Here is a 16,892-nt window from a genome sequence, read left to right on the forward strand (position 1 = left end):
GACATTAACTAAATGAATGACATTAGCTATGACATATATTTTGAGGTTGTTAACCTGCATTGTAGCTTTTAATTTTTAAAATTTTGATTTTTAATTGGTTTTCGCTTCTTTCTTTTTTTCACTCTGATTTTTTTTTTTTCTTGGAGCATCAGTCCTTGGTTTATGTGGAACAAGGCCTTGCTGTGTCGATGGGTGATTGGGCCTGGCTGGCCCCGCCCCTGGGATGATGCTCTGATTGCTCCGTTGAGCTCCTGAGTGATCCATTCTTGAGTGACTTGTGACTTTGGTCTCTTTTGTGCTCATCACTAGTGTTTTCGATCCTTTTTAATTAAGATCTTTAATGAAGAGTATGCTTTAATGATATTATTTCTACAATGTGAGTTTATTATTTAATATTTTCAAACAAATGTGTTCAGTAGAGGTGAAAACAGAAAAACTAATTTTCCATAAGCAGAAATTTAATTTTTTCTTAACATAAGACAAAGCTAATGGTCCAAATATTTTTCTACCCTTGGATAAGTTAAAACAAGTCATAATCAGAGGGTGCTGTGTGTGTGATCTGTGTTTATTAGTTAGTAACAAATTAGTAGACATTTTGTCTCTGGAAACTTCCAGTTTTATTTGATTAATGCATTCTAACTACAGTGGGCCTCATGGACTTTCAAAGGGAACATACTGATCTGAGAAATCATTAGAGATTCCCATGTAAACCTGTTGTATTTAGTTTGTCATATGCTTAGTTTAAAAGTACTTTTTCTGAGAGATAAAATGTCTTCCCTTACTATCTCAGCTCTAATTGACATCAGCTGTAGTTAGTCTACGGCCGCGGCATATAAAGAAATTCAGGGACTACTGAAGTTCAAAGCCATGGACCAAAGCCTGCTCTGAGTTGCTTCCTCTGTAACAGGAGAAAAAAATGGCCAGGATTTGGGAGCACTTTACTTTTTGTAAGTGTAATGTAAGTTCATATAAGTCCAGTTTTGAACACATTGAATGTTGAATCTTATCTCATGTTTCAGGCTCCAAATTAACTATTTGTTTAAACATCAGGGTATTTTAGGGGAAAACTTAAGTTTTAAGTTTTATTGAAGTCTCTCCTATCTAGTAATTCACTCCAACTGGATGTGTCTGACACAGGGTGCGTGATGGAGGGTGCGTGAATGAGTGTGTACTTTCTTGCTATTTTCTGTTGCAACATTGGAGAGGCGGCCACTCAGTGGCTGAGAGCTAAGACCAAAGACGAACAAGGCGAGATCGGAAACCCAGCTGTCCCACCTACTGCTGGTGCCAGTGCCCCGTCTGTAAAACATGGGTGATAGGAGTGCCTACCTCACACTCACAGGACTAAAGCACTCGGCTGGGGCTTGGCACATAACAAATATTCAAGTACTGAACTGGTAGCCATGATCCTGTTACCATATTTTTCTGTGTAAGCGCCTATGAATCTACACTAAATGTTGACAGGAAACTGCTCAGTGAGTTAGACATCAGACTGCTATCAGCCCCTCTTCTCCTTAAGCCAACTGGAGCCCTCTTCCCCCCCTAACCCCCTGCTACACCCCCGCTTCTGCCCATGTGGTGGAAGCGAAACAAGTTAAAAAGCTTTGCATTTGGAAACTGGAAAGCAGATGCGTAGAGCAGCGGCTGCCTCTGAATGCACATTGAAATCAGTTTTCTAATGCCGCCTTTATAAAGATGAGTTAAGCGATCCATTGACATATCATTATCACATTCTGAAGTTAAACAGCCACAGGACCTATGAACTCTCATCATGCAGTTAATTATTCCTGGATTTTTCTGTGCTCTTAAAACATATTTTATTTATTTAACCATCCCCTGGGAGCACTGGCTGCCTTTGTCCCCATGACAGGACCAGTGGTGTAAAACCTCTGCATCTGTCAGATTTCCCCATGTGCAGCATAATTGCCTGATTTCCATTTGAAAGTACAGCCCTGACATTACAACTACATAGACCCACCAATGATAACAATGACGCGCTGACACCTACAAGGGGACGGGGGTCCGGGGGGCATAATGCCAAATGCACCCCCGCCTTCAGATGGACCAGGCCTGAATTTACAGCTGCAGTGAAGTGGTCCTGGGGAACAACACCACCAACAAAAAAGAATATGTAAAGGAAATCAACAGATTAGCATCCGTGCAAGTCTGGTGGAGCCAGATGGCTCTGTGTAGAAATGGAGCTGCCCTGTTTTCTCCCCGTAACCCCGACCAGCAGACAGCAAGCCTGCTAAGAAGGGAGAGCAATGATCTCATTCCTCAGCCAGGCACAGACATGATTCGCCTTCTTTCTCTCACACACAACTCACACTGGAGGAAGTTGGAGAAGAAGAAAGGGTGAAAAAGAAGGGGTGGGGAGGTTGGGTTGTTACAAAGAATGAGCCAGTCATAGCCCAGCGGGAGGGTGAGATGCCAGCCCCTGGCCAGGCCCAAACATTCGAAAACAGGACTCAGATGTCTACAAAGGAAGGAGAAAGGGGAGGCAAAGGACCCCTGACAGATTCTTACCCCTCTGCTCGCGGCCATGAGCTCCACCTCCAGAGGCTTGGTGTGTGAGAGGTTGAGAGGTGGGGCAGCACCAGCTGAAGGCACCATGGGATGAAGCTCTGGGCTCCGCTGGGGAAGGATGGTGGACAGTTTTTAAGTTCTTACTGATGAAAGTTTCCATCTCTCTTCACGGGCTGGAGGCCTGTGAATTTGTAATGGTCTGGCCTGCTAGACCAGGTCAGAAGCCAGACCAGCCATCTGCTTAGATCTGAGTCTGCCCTGCCCCTGGGGTGGAGGGAGCTGAGGGGCTTGGAGCCAGACAGGGTCCCGGGTAAAATGAATGTAACCAGGTGTTGGTGGAGGGAGATGCCTCTCCTGGAAGGTCCTAAGGCTGGAGCAGGGCTCAGCCTGGAGTCATCCTGCCTTCCCGGCTGAGCAAGGCATTCACTTCTCGTAAACAAGTCTGTTATCTGGAAAGACAGCCAGAGGCCTGGCTGATGGTCACCAGGCAGACACCAGAGGCTGGAGTTAGAGCACTGGCAGAGGCTGCAGAGGGGCAGATGTCCTAAGAGCTACTCTGCACGCTCAGTGGATGTTCACACACTCAGGGGCGCTGGAGGGCTCCAACCTGGAGAAGTGCATCCGAGAGAGAACGCTCCCCTAGGAGCCTCAGGGGGGTCACAGAGCACACCAGCAGCCTGCCTGGGTTCCCTGGGCACCTGAAGTTGGTCTCTACAGTGTTTGTTCCAGAGTAAATAGTAGGCTCCAGGGGACACCAAATGCAGGATGGAGCCATCCGTTTACATGGGAAATGATTATTTCAATCATAATAAACATTGAACAAAATCCTCTCATTTTCAACCAGGGCTAGGGCACCTGCTTCACAAGGTCTGGCAGTCTCAGCACAGCTGCCAGCTGGGAGCCGAGGCCTCAGGTTCCTGCTCTTCTCCTTCCACTTCACCAAGCAACTGCTTTGCTCTTCATCTCATGGGCAATGCTACCGCCTTACAGAGTTCATAGTCCCGTTGGGTTCTTGCTCATAACTGAGCTGAAGGACTTGGAAGGAAAGCACAAGGGAAGTAAATAAGAATTATCTCTATCTTTTCTTGCCCCTAATTTAGCAGGGAGACCACTTAATAGCAATATTTTAAAAAATGAAAAGTACTGGCATTTAAAGATGCTTGCGAAGTGTGGGTGACTCTTTTAAGTGCTTTGTATATATTTCATATAATCCTCATGACACCCCTATGAAGCAGGTCCTCTGATCATTCCCATTTTACAAAGGGGACATTGAGGCACAGAGATGTTAAACAACTTTTCCAAACTCACACACCTGGTAGATGCTAGAACCAGGATTCAAACCTGCTTCCACCTGGCTCCAGGGTCCATGCCTTCGGGCTATCCTGTCCTTTTTGATGTTGTAATAACATAAACAGCACATGTCCTGTCTAAGCTATTCACCGGTACCAGTGGCGTGATCTCAGGCCACCAAATCTCCCCGAGTTTCTGTTTCCTCATCTGTCAAGTATCTGGAAGAGCTGTCTTATTACTAGGTTGTTGTCAGGAACGGAAATAACGTGTAACATGTGCGCAGGCCAGCGCCTAGCATGTGGTGGACGGTCAACAAATGTTAGTAATTACTATTATTGTATCACATTCATCTTTGGGCTCTTGTATTTTAATGACCCCATTAAAATACACTCACACACACACACACACACACACACACAACACCACCCCACCCTCAGACACACACACAGACAAAAACAGAAAACAAACAAAAAACACACCTGTGGGGTAAGTGAGGCAGCTGCCACTAACCCATTTTATAGTGGCTGAAACTAAGATACCAAGCCATCAGGTGGTGCAGTTTGGACAAAACCGTACCTCTTGACTCAGCACTTTTTGCTCAGTCTAATCTGGAGACTGTAGCCCTGTGAAACTATGGGCCACACCTGCCTATTTTTAGAGACAAGACACAGGTGCTATCTAGAAGAATGAATCAAGTTATTCAACTCTCATCACCTTTCCTTCACCTCCTGCCCCTGGAATTGGCTGGGGACAGAGTCAGATCCTGCCCATGCCCTCCTCGGAAGAGCTGAAAGTTAATGCCTCTGGAGAAAAGTAAGGACCTAATAAGCATGAATCACAAAATTTTGTGTGCCCTTAAGATTTTCTTTATTACCCAGGTACCAATATATATACATACATATATCTTTCACAGACAGTAAGTACAGCTGCACAGTCCATAGGTCACCGCACTGCAGCCCTCTCCCCACGCCGCACACCTCAGAGAACATTTCCAACCCTCTCCATTCCATGGCAGGTGATCCCACGCCTGCCGCGGGAAGCAGTGCAGGAGCGTTCTGTGCCGTCAAGGAAGCCCGCCAAGGGAGCCCGCCAAGGGCCCTGGGCGTCTGGCTGTGCTCTGCCTTGATTCCCTCTCTCCTAACTCTGCCCTTCCTGTGATTTTCACATTTTCTCCCCCACTTTACTTTCAGGACATCTCTGGGGAGTGCAGTTTCTGTTCTATTGCTTCATGCAATTTCTAAGGCTGGGAATGAAAATTATTTCCTGGCTGAGTGCCTTTCCCATCCAGGCTGTGTTGTGGGACGATTCATAAACTGGGGGTCTGGGTCTCCTTCCTCCCCTCTCCCTAATCCCAGCATCATTTAAAACAAGGCACTGCATGGACTGAGCTCCAAGGCCCAAGGTCAGGGTGTCCTTTGAAGGTGGCCACTGGGGCTTTTGCTCAGAGGCAGGGATTCAGTGGAGCTACAGTGATGGGAGCTGAAAGGCATTCACTCCTATAGGAAGAAAACAGAAACAACCCCACAGCCAAACTTGTGACCTATGAGAACAATCAAGACCCAAAGTCTCAAAGTTGTCTTTGACCTGAGACTATAAAAGCACATTTTCCAAACTTGTCATGATTGTGTTTCATTTCTAGACTTTTATTCTCAAAGGGACAGTGAGGAAGAGATGCAGCTTAAGAAATTTTGAGCTGAGGAATGAAAAGAAGTTACTTTGTTACCATAAACCTGAGTAGGGGGAAAATTAAATCAAGGTGTTCCCTTCCCCTCTGTTACAACAGAGCACAGACCCCAGAGGGCAGAGTGTCATTAACAAAGGGATGTGTCTCTGTCTGATCTGAAGATGGTTCTCTGTCAGCTGCCTCCACAGAGTCCTGTCCAGACGCTGGACTCCCTTCAGGCATCCACTCCTCAGAATCTGAAACAAGACAGACGACAGACGGGTGAGTGAATCAGTCAAGCCTCAGGCTGGTCTTTGCTTCAGGGGTGTCTGCCTAAGCCAGGCCCCAGAAAACACGGTGTGGGCACCAGAGGCTTTCTTTCCCACCTCCTGGGCAGGAGCCCATCTTCACAGCCCAGGCCAAAGAGGTGCATACAGGCCTCAGCCGTGTTGCCACATTATTTTTTTTTCATTCCACACTGTGACATCTTGTTGGTCACATACCAAATCTTTCCCTGTCCATAACTCACATACGAGCACGAGCATCCAGACTTGCTGCTCTGCGACTGTCCACAGGGGTGGGAGCCTGTTTCTGCCAAGGGCCATTTGGATATTTATACCATCATCCCCAGGCTATACACAACGATCAACTTAAAAATCACCCTGCTGTATTTGGCCAAACATTTAACCACCCTTATTGCCTTGGCAGGGCCAGACTACATGATTTTGCAGGCCTTATACCACCCTCAAGCCAGACTTTCCCCACCCCTGAAGGGGTCTGCGCATCAACAGCACAGAGGCAAATGCTCATACCCAGCATGGCCACTGCTCCTTATTACCAGCTCTGGGCCTCATTTGTCCTCATCTGAAAAGTGGGGAAATAATGATTACACCTGCCTCCCCGGGTCATTGGGATAATTAAATTAGATGATGTATATAAAGTGATTAGCACAGTGCCCCACATAGAGTACAACTCAAAGATGCCTGTTCTTAATTCTAAGTATGGAAAGACGACCCGGGAGAAAGCCCTGGAAAAGCCCCTGGCTCTGCGAGGCACAGCGAGGAGGGAGGGAGAGGACTCAGAGAAGGAGTGAAACACTGTCTCCACCTCCTGCTCTCCCTGCAGTTTCATTTGGAAAGGTCAGCATCTAAGATTTTAAAGTCATATAGCATTCCCTCTTCTTTCTTTTACACTAACCATTGTTCCAGAGACATTCAAGTTCAGAGAGGCTCCCATATTATATTTGAGGCTCTAGTGTCCTAGAAATCAGGAAATGCAAGAGGGGCTTCTATCTTTAGCCTCTGGATTAACTTTGTCTTAAGATAAAAAAGCAATGGGTAGTTTCCATCACAATTAGACTGAGACAAAGCTCAATGTGCTAATGCACTAGGCACTAATGAACGTAAGGGACGCTATATATGTATAAACCTCTCCCTAGTCTCTTTCCAGTCTCAGGCCCAGGAGGAGGTGAAAATTTGGGAAAGGACCTTCTAGAAAAGAAGAGGGCAGTTCCTGGGACACCTAGAACCATGTCACTGGTGCAACTCCAGGAAATGATTCATATGGCATATTTAGCTCATGCATAAATTGGGGCTAATCTGATAAGGAGTCAAGGTTCAAGTGTGACATTTTTATAGGATATGACCAAACTAGAACTGGCCTAGTGGAGATGTCCTTAGCTACACATTCACTGTACCACATCCTCCCCTCACTTCTGTCATTGAAAGACGGAATTGCGTTCAGCAATGTCTTTGAAAATTATTAATTTTTCAGGTATGGGGTTTTATTTATTTATTTATTTATTTGCTAATTGTCTACTAGTTTTATTACTTCAAACACTCTTTATTCCTTTCACTTGAAATTACAGGGTTTATTATGGTACTGTTTTTCTTTGAGATGTAAACAATATTATAATTTTAGGAGGAATTAAATTTTCAAGCATGGAGACAGGCAAGATAAATAATAAGGACAGAGTGTTTGAAAAGTTTGAGGTCAGGTTGGTTTTGGTATCATTGTAAAAAAAGAAAAAAAGGAGTTCATTTCAGATAGAAATGTAATTTTTTTTTTTTTTATTAAGAAGATATAGCTGTCTGCCTCCAGGTCTATAAATGTTCATCAATACTCCATCCAACATCTCTCTGTGCCTCAGTTTCTCCAGATGTAAAAGGAGAGTAAATAATACATCTATCTCCCACTCAAGTCACAGAAATGTTAAAAGGACATATGAGAGAAAATATCCACAAAATAATACTATGATCACAGAATTTACTTGTTTTGTGTCTTTGTAATTTTACCAAATGTTGAGGGTTACCCTAATGAAAATAAAAACAACCAGAAGGGGTTGGAGTTCTTAAGAAAAAAAGGAGGAAATATAGCAAAGAAAACTTTGCCTTCACCTGTCAACACTCAGGGTCTGAGTACAATGTGTGCCCACTGCCAGACAGCACCATGATTTCTTTGTAACCAAGATGAGAAATCTATTTTCTGGCTTAACCTCACACAAGGAATTCTAGAAGTAAACTCAATACTAGAAAATAACATTTTTCGTATCTCTTAGTCTCCCCTTTATTCAACACTTTCTGTTTTGTTTTGTTTTGTTTTTTTCCTTCTAATTTATCTTCTCAAAAGTTTTCCACTGAGCTTCCCATTACTGGTTTATTTCTCTCACTTCCACAGCATATTTCTCTCTCTTCTAACCTGGCCATTTTTCATTTTCTTGTTTGTACCTTCTCCATTTCTACTCCCATTTTTCTTACATTTCTATTAAACTAATTTTCCTCTTTCCTTTTCACTCCTTGAGGAAAATTTTCCTGGTCAACAGGGAGAAAAAGATGACGTGCTAGGTTTGTGTTGGGAAGAGAACTGAGAGGGCGTGTTGAAGCTGGACAGGCCAAGGATGACTCCATCAGTGCGAGTCAGTGCCGCCTGACAATTCCAAGCAGGCTTGGTCGGCCCAGATTTGCAAGACTCTCTTGAAATTTCTACCCGTATATATTTGACATTTTAACCCCAATCTAATTCCACAATACAGATGGTGGAAGAATTTCTTTGTTTACTTGAAATGAATTCTCATACATCATCAGTTGCTCCCACAAGACCATTGTAAGAAAAAAGTATATATGTATACACATTGGTCACCACCCTCTAAGATTGCCTATTAGTGCCATCATTTTCCTATAATAAATGCTCATCGTGCACATTGGGAAATGTTGCCTTCTGGTTAATTAAGTTTTATGATTCATTGAGAATTGCAATGTACATCATCCATAGATTACTGATATCTAGACATCTGGAATAATCTAAATACCAAAGCTAAATTGAACAAGATTAACCGTTCTTTGAAAGTTCAGAGGCAACATCAGGACTCACGGAATAGCAGGGTCCTTGCAGGTATGTTGTAAATGTGCAGAAGTGAAAGATAACTGGGTTTCCATTTGTTGCGATGTCACTGTGGCTTTTGATATGTGACAGCACAAGTTTTATGGGAAATGAGTGTACCATTTGAAGCACCATATGTACCATGGTACCATATGTACCATGTGAAGCACATATGTCTTTTTAAAAGGTCTCTTCTCTGTTTTGAAATATGTTTATATGTTCAAAAGAAAGTCATGACCTGTCAAGTTACAGAACACTGTATATGTGACAATCCCAATTTTATAAGAAAAAGTATATATGTATACACATGCACATACATAGACACATATACAAGTCTGGGAAGATAGGCACCAAAATTTTGATAGTAGTCTTTCTGATGGAATTACTGATGCTTTTGCTGTCTTCTTTTGGTTTACCTGTACTTTCTTGCTTAAAAATATAATATTTAAATATTCCCTCTATGATATAAATGAACGAACAAATAAGCCTTCTTTAGTTGAACAAACTAACACAGCCTAGTAAAGAATTAAAAGCACCACAGAAACCCATTTCAATATAAAATAAAATTGATTAAATTAAAAGAATGGTTGCAAAAGAAATCTTTTTCTCTATGGAAAACAACCATCACATGAGTCATGTTCTCCTATAGCAGTGGTCGGCAAACTCATTAGTCAACAGAGCCAAATATCAACAGTACTTCTTCAAAATAGACTCGCCCAGGCCGAAAACTGACTTCTGCACATGGGCCACAAAGTTTCAATCGCGCTGTATGTGCACCCGCACGTGGTATTTTGTGGAAGAGCCACACTCAAGGGGCCAAAAAGCCGCATGTGGCTCGCGAGCCGCAGTTTGCCGACCACGGAATAGCAGGGTCCTTCCAGGTATGGATCTATAGGAACTTGGGGTGCAGGAGTGATAGCAATATGAAGTTTCAGGAAATGCTATTATTTTTAGGAATGTGGGTGGAATTTGGGTCATTGCCCAGTTGTTACCGGCAAGGCTCTGTGGGTCATAAAGTATATGATTTGGGGTTATAATAAGGGATTCTTACATTGGCAATTAAAATAATTTCTTATGATGAATTCTGTACCTTTTTCTAAACTCCTAGAGAGAATAGATATGGGAAACCACATTTTGGTTTCAATATGACTCTCCATCATGTTGGGTGGGGGGCTGGCTTGAGCCTGAAGTCAGACCTTCAGCGGAGTTGTCTCAGTTGTCTAGGCTTTGCCCCTCCCGGTACTTCCCGGCCTGGGGCCTGTGGTTGGACGTCGTGTCCCTCTGTACCTCTCAGCCTGGCCCCCTCCTGGCCTTTACTCTGTTTGCTCTCCATGTGTGCTGAACACCCTCTATCCTTTCACTTGGTTCTGTCTGGGTTAATTTTACAATAAATCCACCTGCTCTGGGGAAAGGGCAAAGTTGACCATACAAGAGGTGTGAACAGAGAAAGGAGCCATGAATTCTAGAAGTGATATTTTTGGAGGAAAACTCCACCAGCAGGAGAATTTTATCCTAGAAATAAAAAGGGTGCAATGGATTCCCCAGCTTTCAGGAGGGGTTGCCATTCTAGAATCACCCACCCCCTTGCCTCCTATGTCTACGCACAGGCAAAAGAGGCCACACCCTGGAGAACTAGTTCTCCAGCACCCAGAAGCCCCTGCATTCTCTAGAGATCAGAGAGGCCACATCCTTGTTCCTGCGTCACCTGCACCTTCTCCTAAAGGTTTTCCATGTCTTTGGGGTCTATCCAGCGTCACCTGTGCTCGAAGCTGGCCCTGTAGCACCTTGCACTAGGCTGAAGTCCTGACTTCCATGTGCATCTCCTTCTGCCTGCTGATCTAAAGCCCCTTTGTGCAGCAGATCATTTTTATTTTTTTTAAATCTTCACCCGAGGGTATTTTTTAAATTGATTTTTAGAAAGAGGGGATGGGAGAAAAAGAGAGAGAGAGAAACATCAATCGGTTGCCTCCCATATGAGCCCTGACTGGGGATCAAACCTGCAACCTAGGAATGGCCCTGACCAGAAATCTAACCACATGTTGGTGTACGGGATGACGCTTAACCAACTGAGCCACTCAGGCAGGGCTCATTTTTATTATTTTAAACCCCTGTAGTACCTCTTACAGTTTTGTGCCAAGACTCATGGATTTGTTAAGTGAATGAATTCTCAACAATAGGGTCCCTAAGTGATTAAGCGGCTGTCGTTCCTGACATGTCTTCTGCACTTTAGTTTTCAGATGACATGTAATATCTCATCCAGTTCTCAAAGGTACCCCAGAAAGCAGGCTGTTGAAATGCTGAGACTAGGGGCCCAGCCCTAGTCTATGACCTCAGCCCTCAGAATAGAGAAATAAAGCATCTATAGAACATTGCTGTGTTAGCAGCTCAACTCCTAGAAAGACTGAGGTTAAAAACAGCTCTGCCATTCATCAGCCCCAAGCAGAAAAGGTCAGGAGGAGTTAACAGCCACACTTACAAAGGCCTCAGGAAGGGTGTTGAAACGCTGAGACTAGGGGCCCAGGCTCCAAGCCAGCTGGACCCAGGTCACCGGACATGTCTGGGGAAAGCGCTTGTATTGTCAAGACCCTGCAAAGTGAGGGGCAAGGACCTGGCAATAAGTGACCACAAGTGCATCCAAGAATCACCCATCAGGGGGACTACAAATTGTGGGGAAGTTCTTCCTGTTGAGAAAATAGAGCCTAATTTGGAGGAATCGGCAACCCCCTCGCCCCCAGCAGGCAGACTGCGAACCCCTAACCTCAGTCGGCAGAGGGACCCTCCCCACTAATATCCACCAGAGGAACAATTGGAAGTTGGTGAGGAAGGCCTCCAAACTGACTTCACCTGCCGTGAGCCCAGCAAGTGGACACCCTGGGCCTGTGATTTATGAGGAGGGGTCCCTGACAGAGAGGGGCCAGGGCTACCTGCCTCAGTGCTCTGTGAAGGTCAGCCTGGAGCCATTTCTATAATCGCTGGGGAAATCCGTTAGGACACAAGTAGAAGCAAGCTGGAAGTTGAAAAAGACACTAACAGGGGTCTGGCAGATGCCGGGAGAGCCTGCCAGCAGGGACAGCTGGAAGGCCAGTTTTTAAGTCACTGCTGAAAGGTGGTTGCTCAAATATCCAAGTCCACACACTGATTTCACTCTGGCTCAATACTCCCCTTTAATTGCACTGGGGAGTTTCTCCACAGAGATGATCTAACACCCAAATACAAAGTTCAGTGAAAGAAAAGCGTGTTATTGAAGTGCAAATGAGGCCCTGGGTGCAGCCTGCAGGCCTGGGTCCCACTGGAGTTTTTCCATTACCCCAGCTGATGGGCGAATATTGGATGGGCCTCCTTTTTAGAGAAAGCTGAAGGAAGGGGTGAGCATCCCATCTCAGCTGGCCCTCGAGAGGGGTCCAGATGGTGTGCTCCTGCCACCACTGCAGCTGCATGTGCTGCCACGACCCTGAGACCTCACAGGAGCAAGAGTCCTCACGGGAGCAAGGCTGATTCCCACACCAGGGAGCCACGTCAGATGGAAATGCCCCTGGAGAGCGGTCATAAGTTTGTCAACCAGGTAATATAACCTGTGAGTTTTGTGGCAGACGTGATCAATGAGTTGAGCCTGGAATGTTTTCCCGACTGCCTAGTGCCTGGGAAACAGGCAGATCTCTAAGGTAGCAAGATCTAACAGCCATTTAATTTGGGAGCCCTGACAGGTTTGGGCTACTGGTGGAAACACTTTCCCATAATGACGTCCACGTGGGGGCCAGGCGGAATGGCCCTGGGGCTGCAGGTGAGAGTGGGGGCTTCTGCAGTGACCCTGGCAGCCTTCACCTACCTCATAGCTAAGTATGACATTATGAGATCTAGCCAAACCCCATGAGAACTGGGACCTAAACCTCAATGAAAGGCCAGGCGCTGAGAGCAGGTGGTACAAAACCGTCAAGGCTAAAATCTGTGTCTGCTGCCAACCATTAGAGATAAGGAAGAAGCCTGTGTTGGGTTAAATTCAAAATCAAATTACCTGGGGAAGTTGTTAAAAGCAGTTCTGACTCGGTAGGTCTGGGTTTGGATAGCTGAAGTGAGGCCCAGTGGAGCACTGGCTTGGTTCTCATTTCTCCAAGCCTTCGGCTCATGTTGCACTTTATATCAGTCCCTACAGTGTGTCAGCTATTCCATATTAATACATCTGCCAGCCACACCCAATGATCAGAAATCTGTTCAAATGGGGCCCAGAGGATCTGAGAGAAGCATGGCTGGGCCACTGTGAAGCCAAGCAGTCCAAGTGCAGCAGCATCCCACTTGGGGTAAACGAAATCATTTTGGCCTGTCACTCAGAGGGCTCACATGGACATGGTCTGCCCCACACAAACAAGCCTGAAGATCAAGTCTTATTTCTCCCGCTTATGAGTTGTGGGCTGTTATATAAATTACTAGAGGCCCGGTGCACAAAAATTTGTGCACTCAGGGGAAGGGGAAGTCCCTCAGCCCAGCATGTGCCCTCTCACAGTATGGGACCCCTCAGGAGATAAGGACCTGCTGGCTTAGGCCTGCTTCCGGGTGGCAGAGGGCAGGCCCAATCCCTAGGTGCAGCCCCTGGTCGGGCTCAGAGCAGGGCCGATTAGGGAGTTGGGGCGCCGCCCCCTGTCATGCACAGAGCAGGGCGGATTGGGAGGTTGCGATGCCACCCCCAGTCACACTCAAGGTAGGGCCGATTGGGAGGTTGGGGCACCGCCTCCGTCACACTCAAGGCAGGGTCGATGGGGAGGTTGCGGCGCCACCGCTGTCACACACAGAGCAGGGCCAATCAGGGGGTTGGGGCTCTGCCCCCTGTCACGCACAGAGCAGGGCCCATCAGGGGGTTGGGGAGCTCCCCCCTCTCACGCACAGAGCAGGGCCAATCAGGGGGTTGAGGAGCTAACCCCTGTCACTCACAGAGTAGGGCTGATAGGGGAGTTGGGGCACCGCCCCCTATCACACACAGAGCAGGGCGGATCAGGGGGTTGGGGCGCCGCACCCTGTCACACTCAGGGCAGGGCCGATGGGGAGGTTATGGCTCTACCCCATCACACACAGAGCAGGGCCTGTGGGGGGAGGGGGGGGTGGTGCGCCACACCCTGTCACACAGAGCCATAGGGCGATCAGGGGGTTGGGGACCTCCCCCCTATCAGGCACAGAGCAGGGCTGATCAGGGGGTTGGGGTGCCTTTCCCTGTCACGAACAGAGCAGGGTGGATAGGGAGGTTGTGGCCCCGCCCCCTGTCACACACAGAGCCGCAGGGCGATCAGGGGGTTTGGGCACTGCCCCCTGTCACGCTAATCCCGGTGCCTGGAGGCCTCTCAGTTCCACTGATCCCGGTGCCGGGAGGCATATTACCCTTTTACTATATAGGATAGAGGCCTGGTGCACGGGTGGGGGCCGGCTGGTTTGCCCTGAAGGGTGTCCTGGATCAGGTTGGGGGTCCCGCTTGGGTGCCTGGCCAGCCTGGGTGGGGGGCTGATGGCTGTTTGCAGCTGGTCACACCCCCTTCAGGGTGGGGGTCCCCACTGGGGTGCCTGGCCAGTCTGGGTGAGGGGCTGAGGGCTGTTTTCAGGCTGGCAGGTGACAGAAGCTCCCAACCGCTCCTTTTTTCCTTTTTCTTTTTATTCTGGGCCAGCTTTAGCTCTGAGACTTGGCTCCAGCTGTGAGGCCTCGGCTGCTGAAAGCAGGTATCTGGTTAGTTTGGGTTCTATAATCGAAACACTGTTTCAACTCCAGCTCTGAGATCCCAGCTGGCTGAAAGCAGGTTTCTGGGGTTTTGTTTAGCTTCTATATTTGTAACAATGTTTCAAACTGCAAGCTCAGAGGCTGGCAGCAGCAGGCGGAGAACGTTGGAGTCCTCCATCACTGAAGCAAGCAAGCCTCATGTTCACTTCAAGCTGCCTGCCTGCCGGCCGCCATCTTGGCTGGCAGTTAATTTGCATATCACCCTGATTAGCCAATGGGAAGGGTAGCAGTGGTATGGCTAATTACCATGTTTCTCTTTTTTAGATAGGATATGACCTTTCAGAATTTCTAGTTTCTTACCAGTGTTCTGAGAATAGCCATGGGACTAATTCCATACTGTAATAGCACTGACAGCTATCGGGGCTTGAGCACTCTCAGAAGCATGCAACTGTAGGAAGTGCCTCTGGGTAAGGGCACAAAGTCCACTTCGAGCTTCCCAGAATCCAAGGATCCACCTGACTCCAGATCAGGAGGAGGAAAGCTGTGCTTGCTCTCCTCTCACCAGAACTGAACAGAAGGGTGCTGATCATTCCCTCAACCTCAGGCACTAGGATCAAACTAGAGAGAAGCCTTCAGGCATCTGGGCAATGCCCAATGCCAAGGGCTCAAGTGACACTCAATCTAAGAGACATTGTCTAATAAAAGTAACAATAGCTAACTCTTCTGTATATGAATCATTAAACTGTTCTAACTCTTCACATGAATTATCCATTGTCTTATGACACTTTCTCAGTGACCACAGATGGTTTTTGAGAAATCCCTGGGACACTGTACTCTGTCACAGACACACCCTGCGGCCTTGTCTCAAAGCTTCACTCCATTTGTGTCGTTTAAGGTGGGGTTTCCCAAAAGGGAGAGGGTGGCTGGGGCTGCACAACCCAGAAGGGAGAGGTGTGGGGGTGCTGCTGCTACAGGGACTCATTCTGCAGGCCCTCCCTGGCCCTTCATCATTTCCTGTGACCCACCCTCAAAACCCAGCTGTGCCCGAGCATGGCTCCCCAGGGAGCCAAGTGGCTCACCAGGGCAGCTGAGAGCAGCTTGAATTGGGAGAAACCTCCCCGCCCTCCCACTTTCAAGGAAAAAGTGGGGAGGGGGATCACGGGGCCAACTCTCTGTGGCAGTGCCAGGGATCTGGGTCCTCTATGAAGCACCATAGGGTGGCAAGGCGAGAGGTCGCCCACACATCTCATTAGGAGGCCCGCACTGCGGGCAGTGTGCACAGTAACTTCATTTAGTGGGGGCGTGGAGACTATTAGTTTTTCTGAGCATTAGAGATACTCAGAGGGGCCTCCCTGGGACAGTTGGGGTGGGGAGGTGAGTGGGTGGGAAAGCATTAAAAAACTTATTCAAAATGCAGTAAGCAGCTAGTCCAAGGCTTCCGGCCCAGGACCCCAAATTCCTCCCGAGCTGTATGTACCCTTCTGGCTCTTTCTGTCTCCCAGGAGCCGCACTCTGAGCCCGCAGCCCTCTCCACGCGCAGCACAGCGCTGGGGCTTCGCGCCTGCTCTGGCACTCACCACGGCCTGCGTCTCTGGGCAGGACCGGCTGCCGGCTGTCTGCGTACCTCATGACCCCTGTGACCGCCACAGTTTCGCTGTCTTGACTTTCTTGAGCACTAGCTCCTGCCAAAAAGCATGAGGAGAAGGAAAAGTGAGAACACACGTGCGAGCAGCCTTCCCTAGCGGTGCCTCTGACATGAGCAGCCCCTGGGATTCGCTCAGGTGCCCATCGCGAAGGACTGGACAGACAGGAGCGTCCCCTGGGCGACATCACTGCTGGGGAGGCCACAGGACATTAGTGTGTTTAATGCATTCACCACCTGGAAGAAGGAGGCGCAAGTCCCTGCTTTGGAGAGCGAAAGGGGGAAAGGAGAAAGGCTTGGGGAAGAGCTCTCCTGGACGCCATCCTTTCTTGTTCCTGTTGCCTCCTGGGTATCCTCTGTCAGGGGCAAGGCGGGTTGAGAGGGGGAAGGCGCTGCTGAGGCGCCTGCCACCTCCTGCTGGTCTACCGCTCTCAGCACGGGGTGCGCGTTCAAATCTCCTCAAGTCCATCTTGTTGTGTCCCTCCCAGGCCTCCCTGAACCGCCTGAAAAGCCAGTGTGTGTGTGCGCGCGCGGTGGGAGCCAATCTGAGAAGGAGGCGCCCTTGGGAAGCGCATTGCATGCATCTTAGTGCTTCTGCGTCCCCTCCTCCGCCACTGGCTTTGAGAAACTCCGCCCCTGCTGGTTAGTGGGGTCACATTCCGGAGCCTCTGACATTTAGGAAGCAGTGTCAGCCAGGGT

At 47.8% G+C, this 16,892-nt stretch overlaps 1 protein-coding gene across 1 annotated transcript in view; it reads right to left on the reverse strand.

The window, feature by feature from the left end:
- Positions 1-4,665: 4,665 nt before the first annotated feature.
- The window catches only part of LOC308513025 (guanylate cyclase soluble subunit beta-2-like), a 61,399-nt gene continuing 49,172 nt past the window's right edge, over positions 4,666-16,892 (reverse strand). Inside the window, exons 13-14 of the mRNA XM_081082812.1 lie at positions 16,129-16,233; positions 4,666-5,736 (exon numbers count right to left, since the gene is read on the reverse strand). Of these exons, the coding sequence (XP_080938938.1) occupies positions 5,591-5,736; positions 16,129-16,233 (251 nt within the window). The 3' untranslated portion in view covers positions 4,666-5,590. The remainder of the gene's footprint in view (positions 5,737-16,128; positions 16,234-16,892) is intronic.

The sequence above is a fragment of the Myotis nattereri genome (genome assembly GCF_964212035.1).
Source record: "Myotis nattereri genome assembly, chromosome: 2".
Lineage (NCBI taxonomy): Eukaryota > Metazoa > Chordata > Mammalia > Chiroptera > Vespertilionidae > Myotis > Myotis nattereri.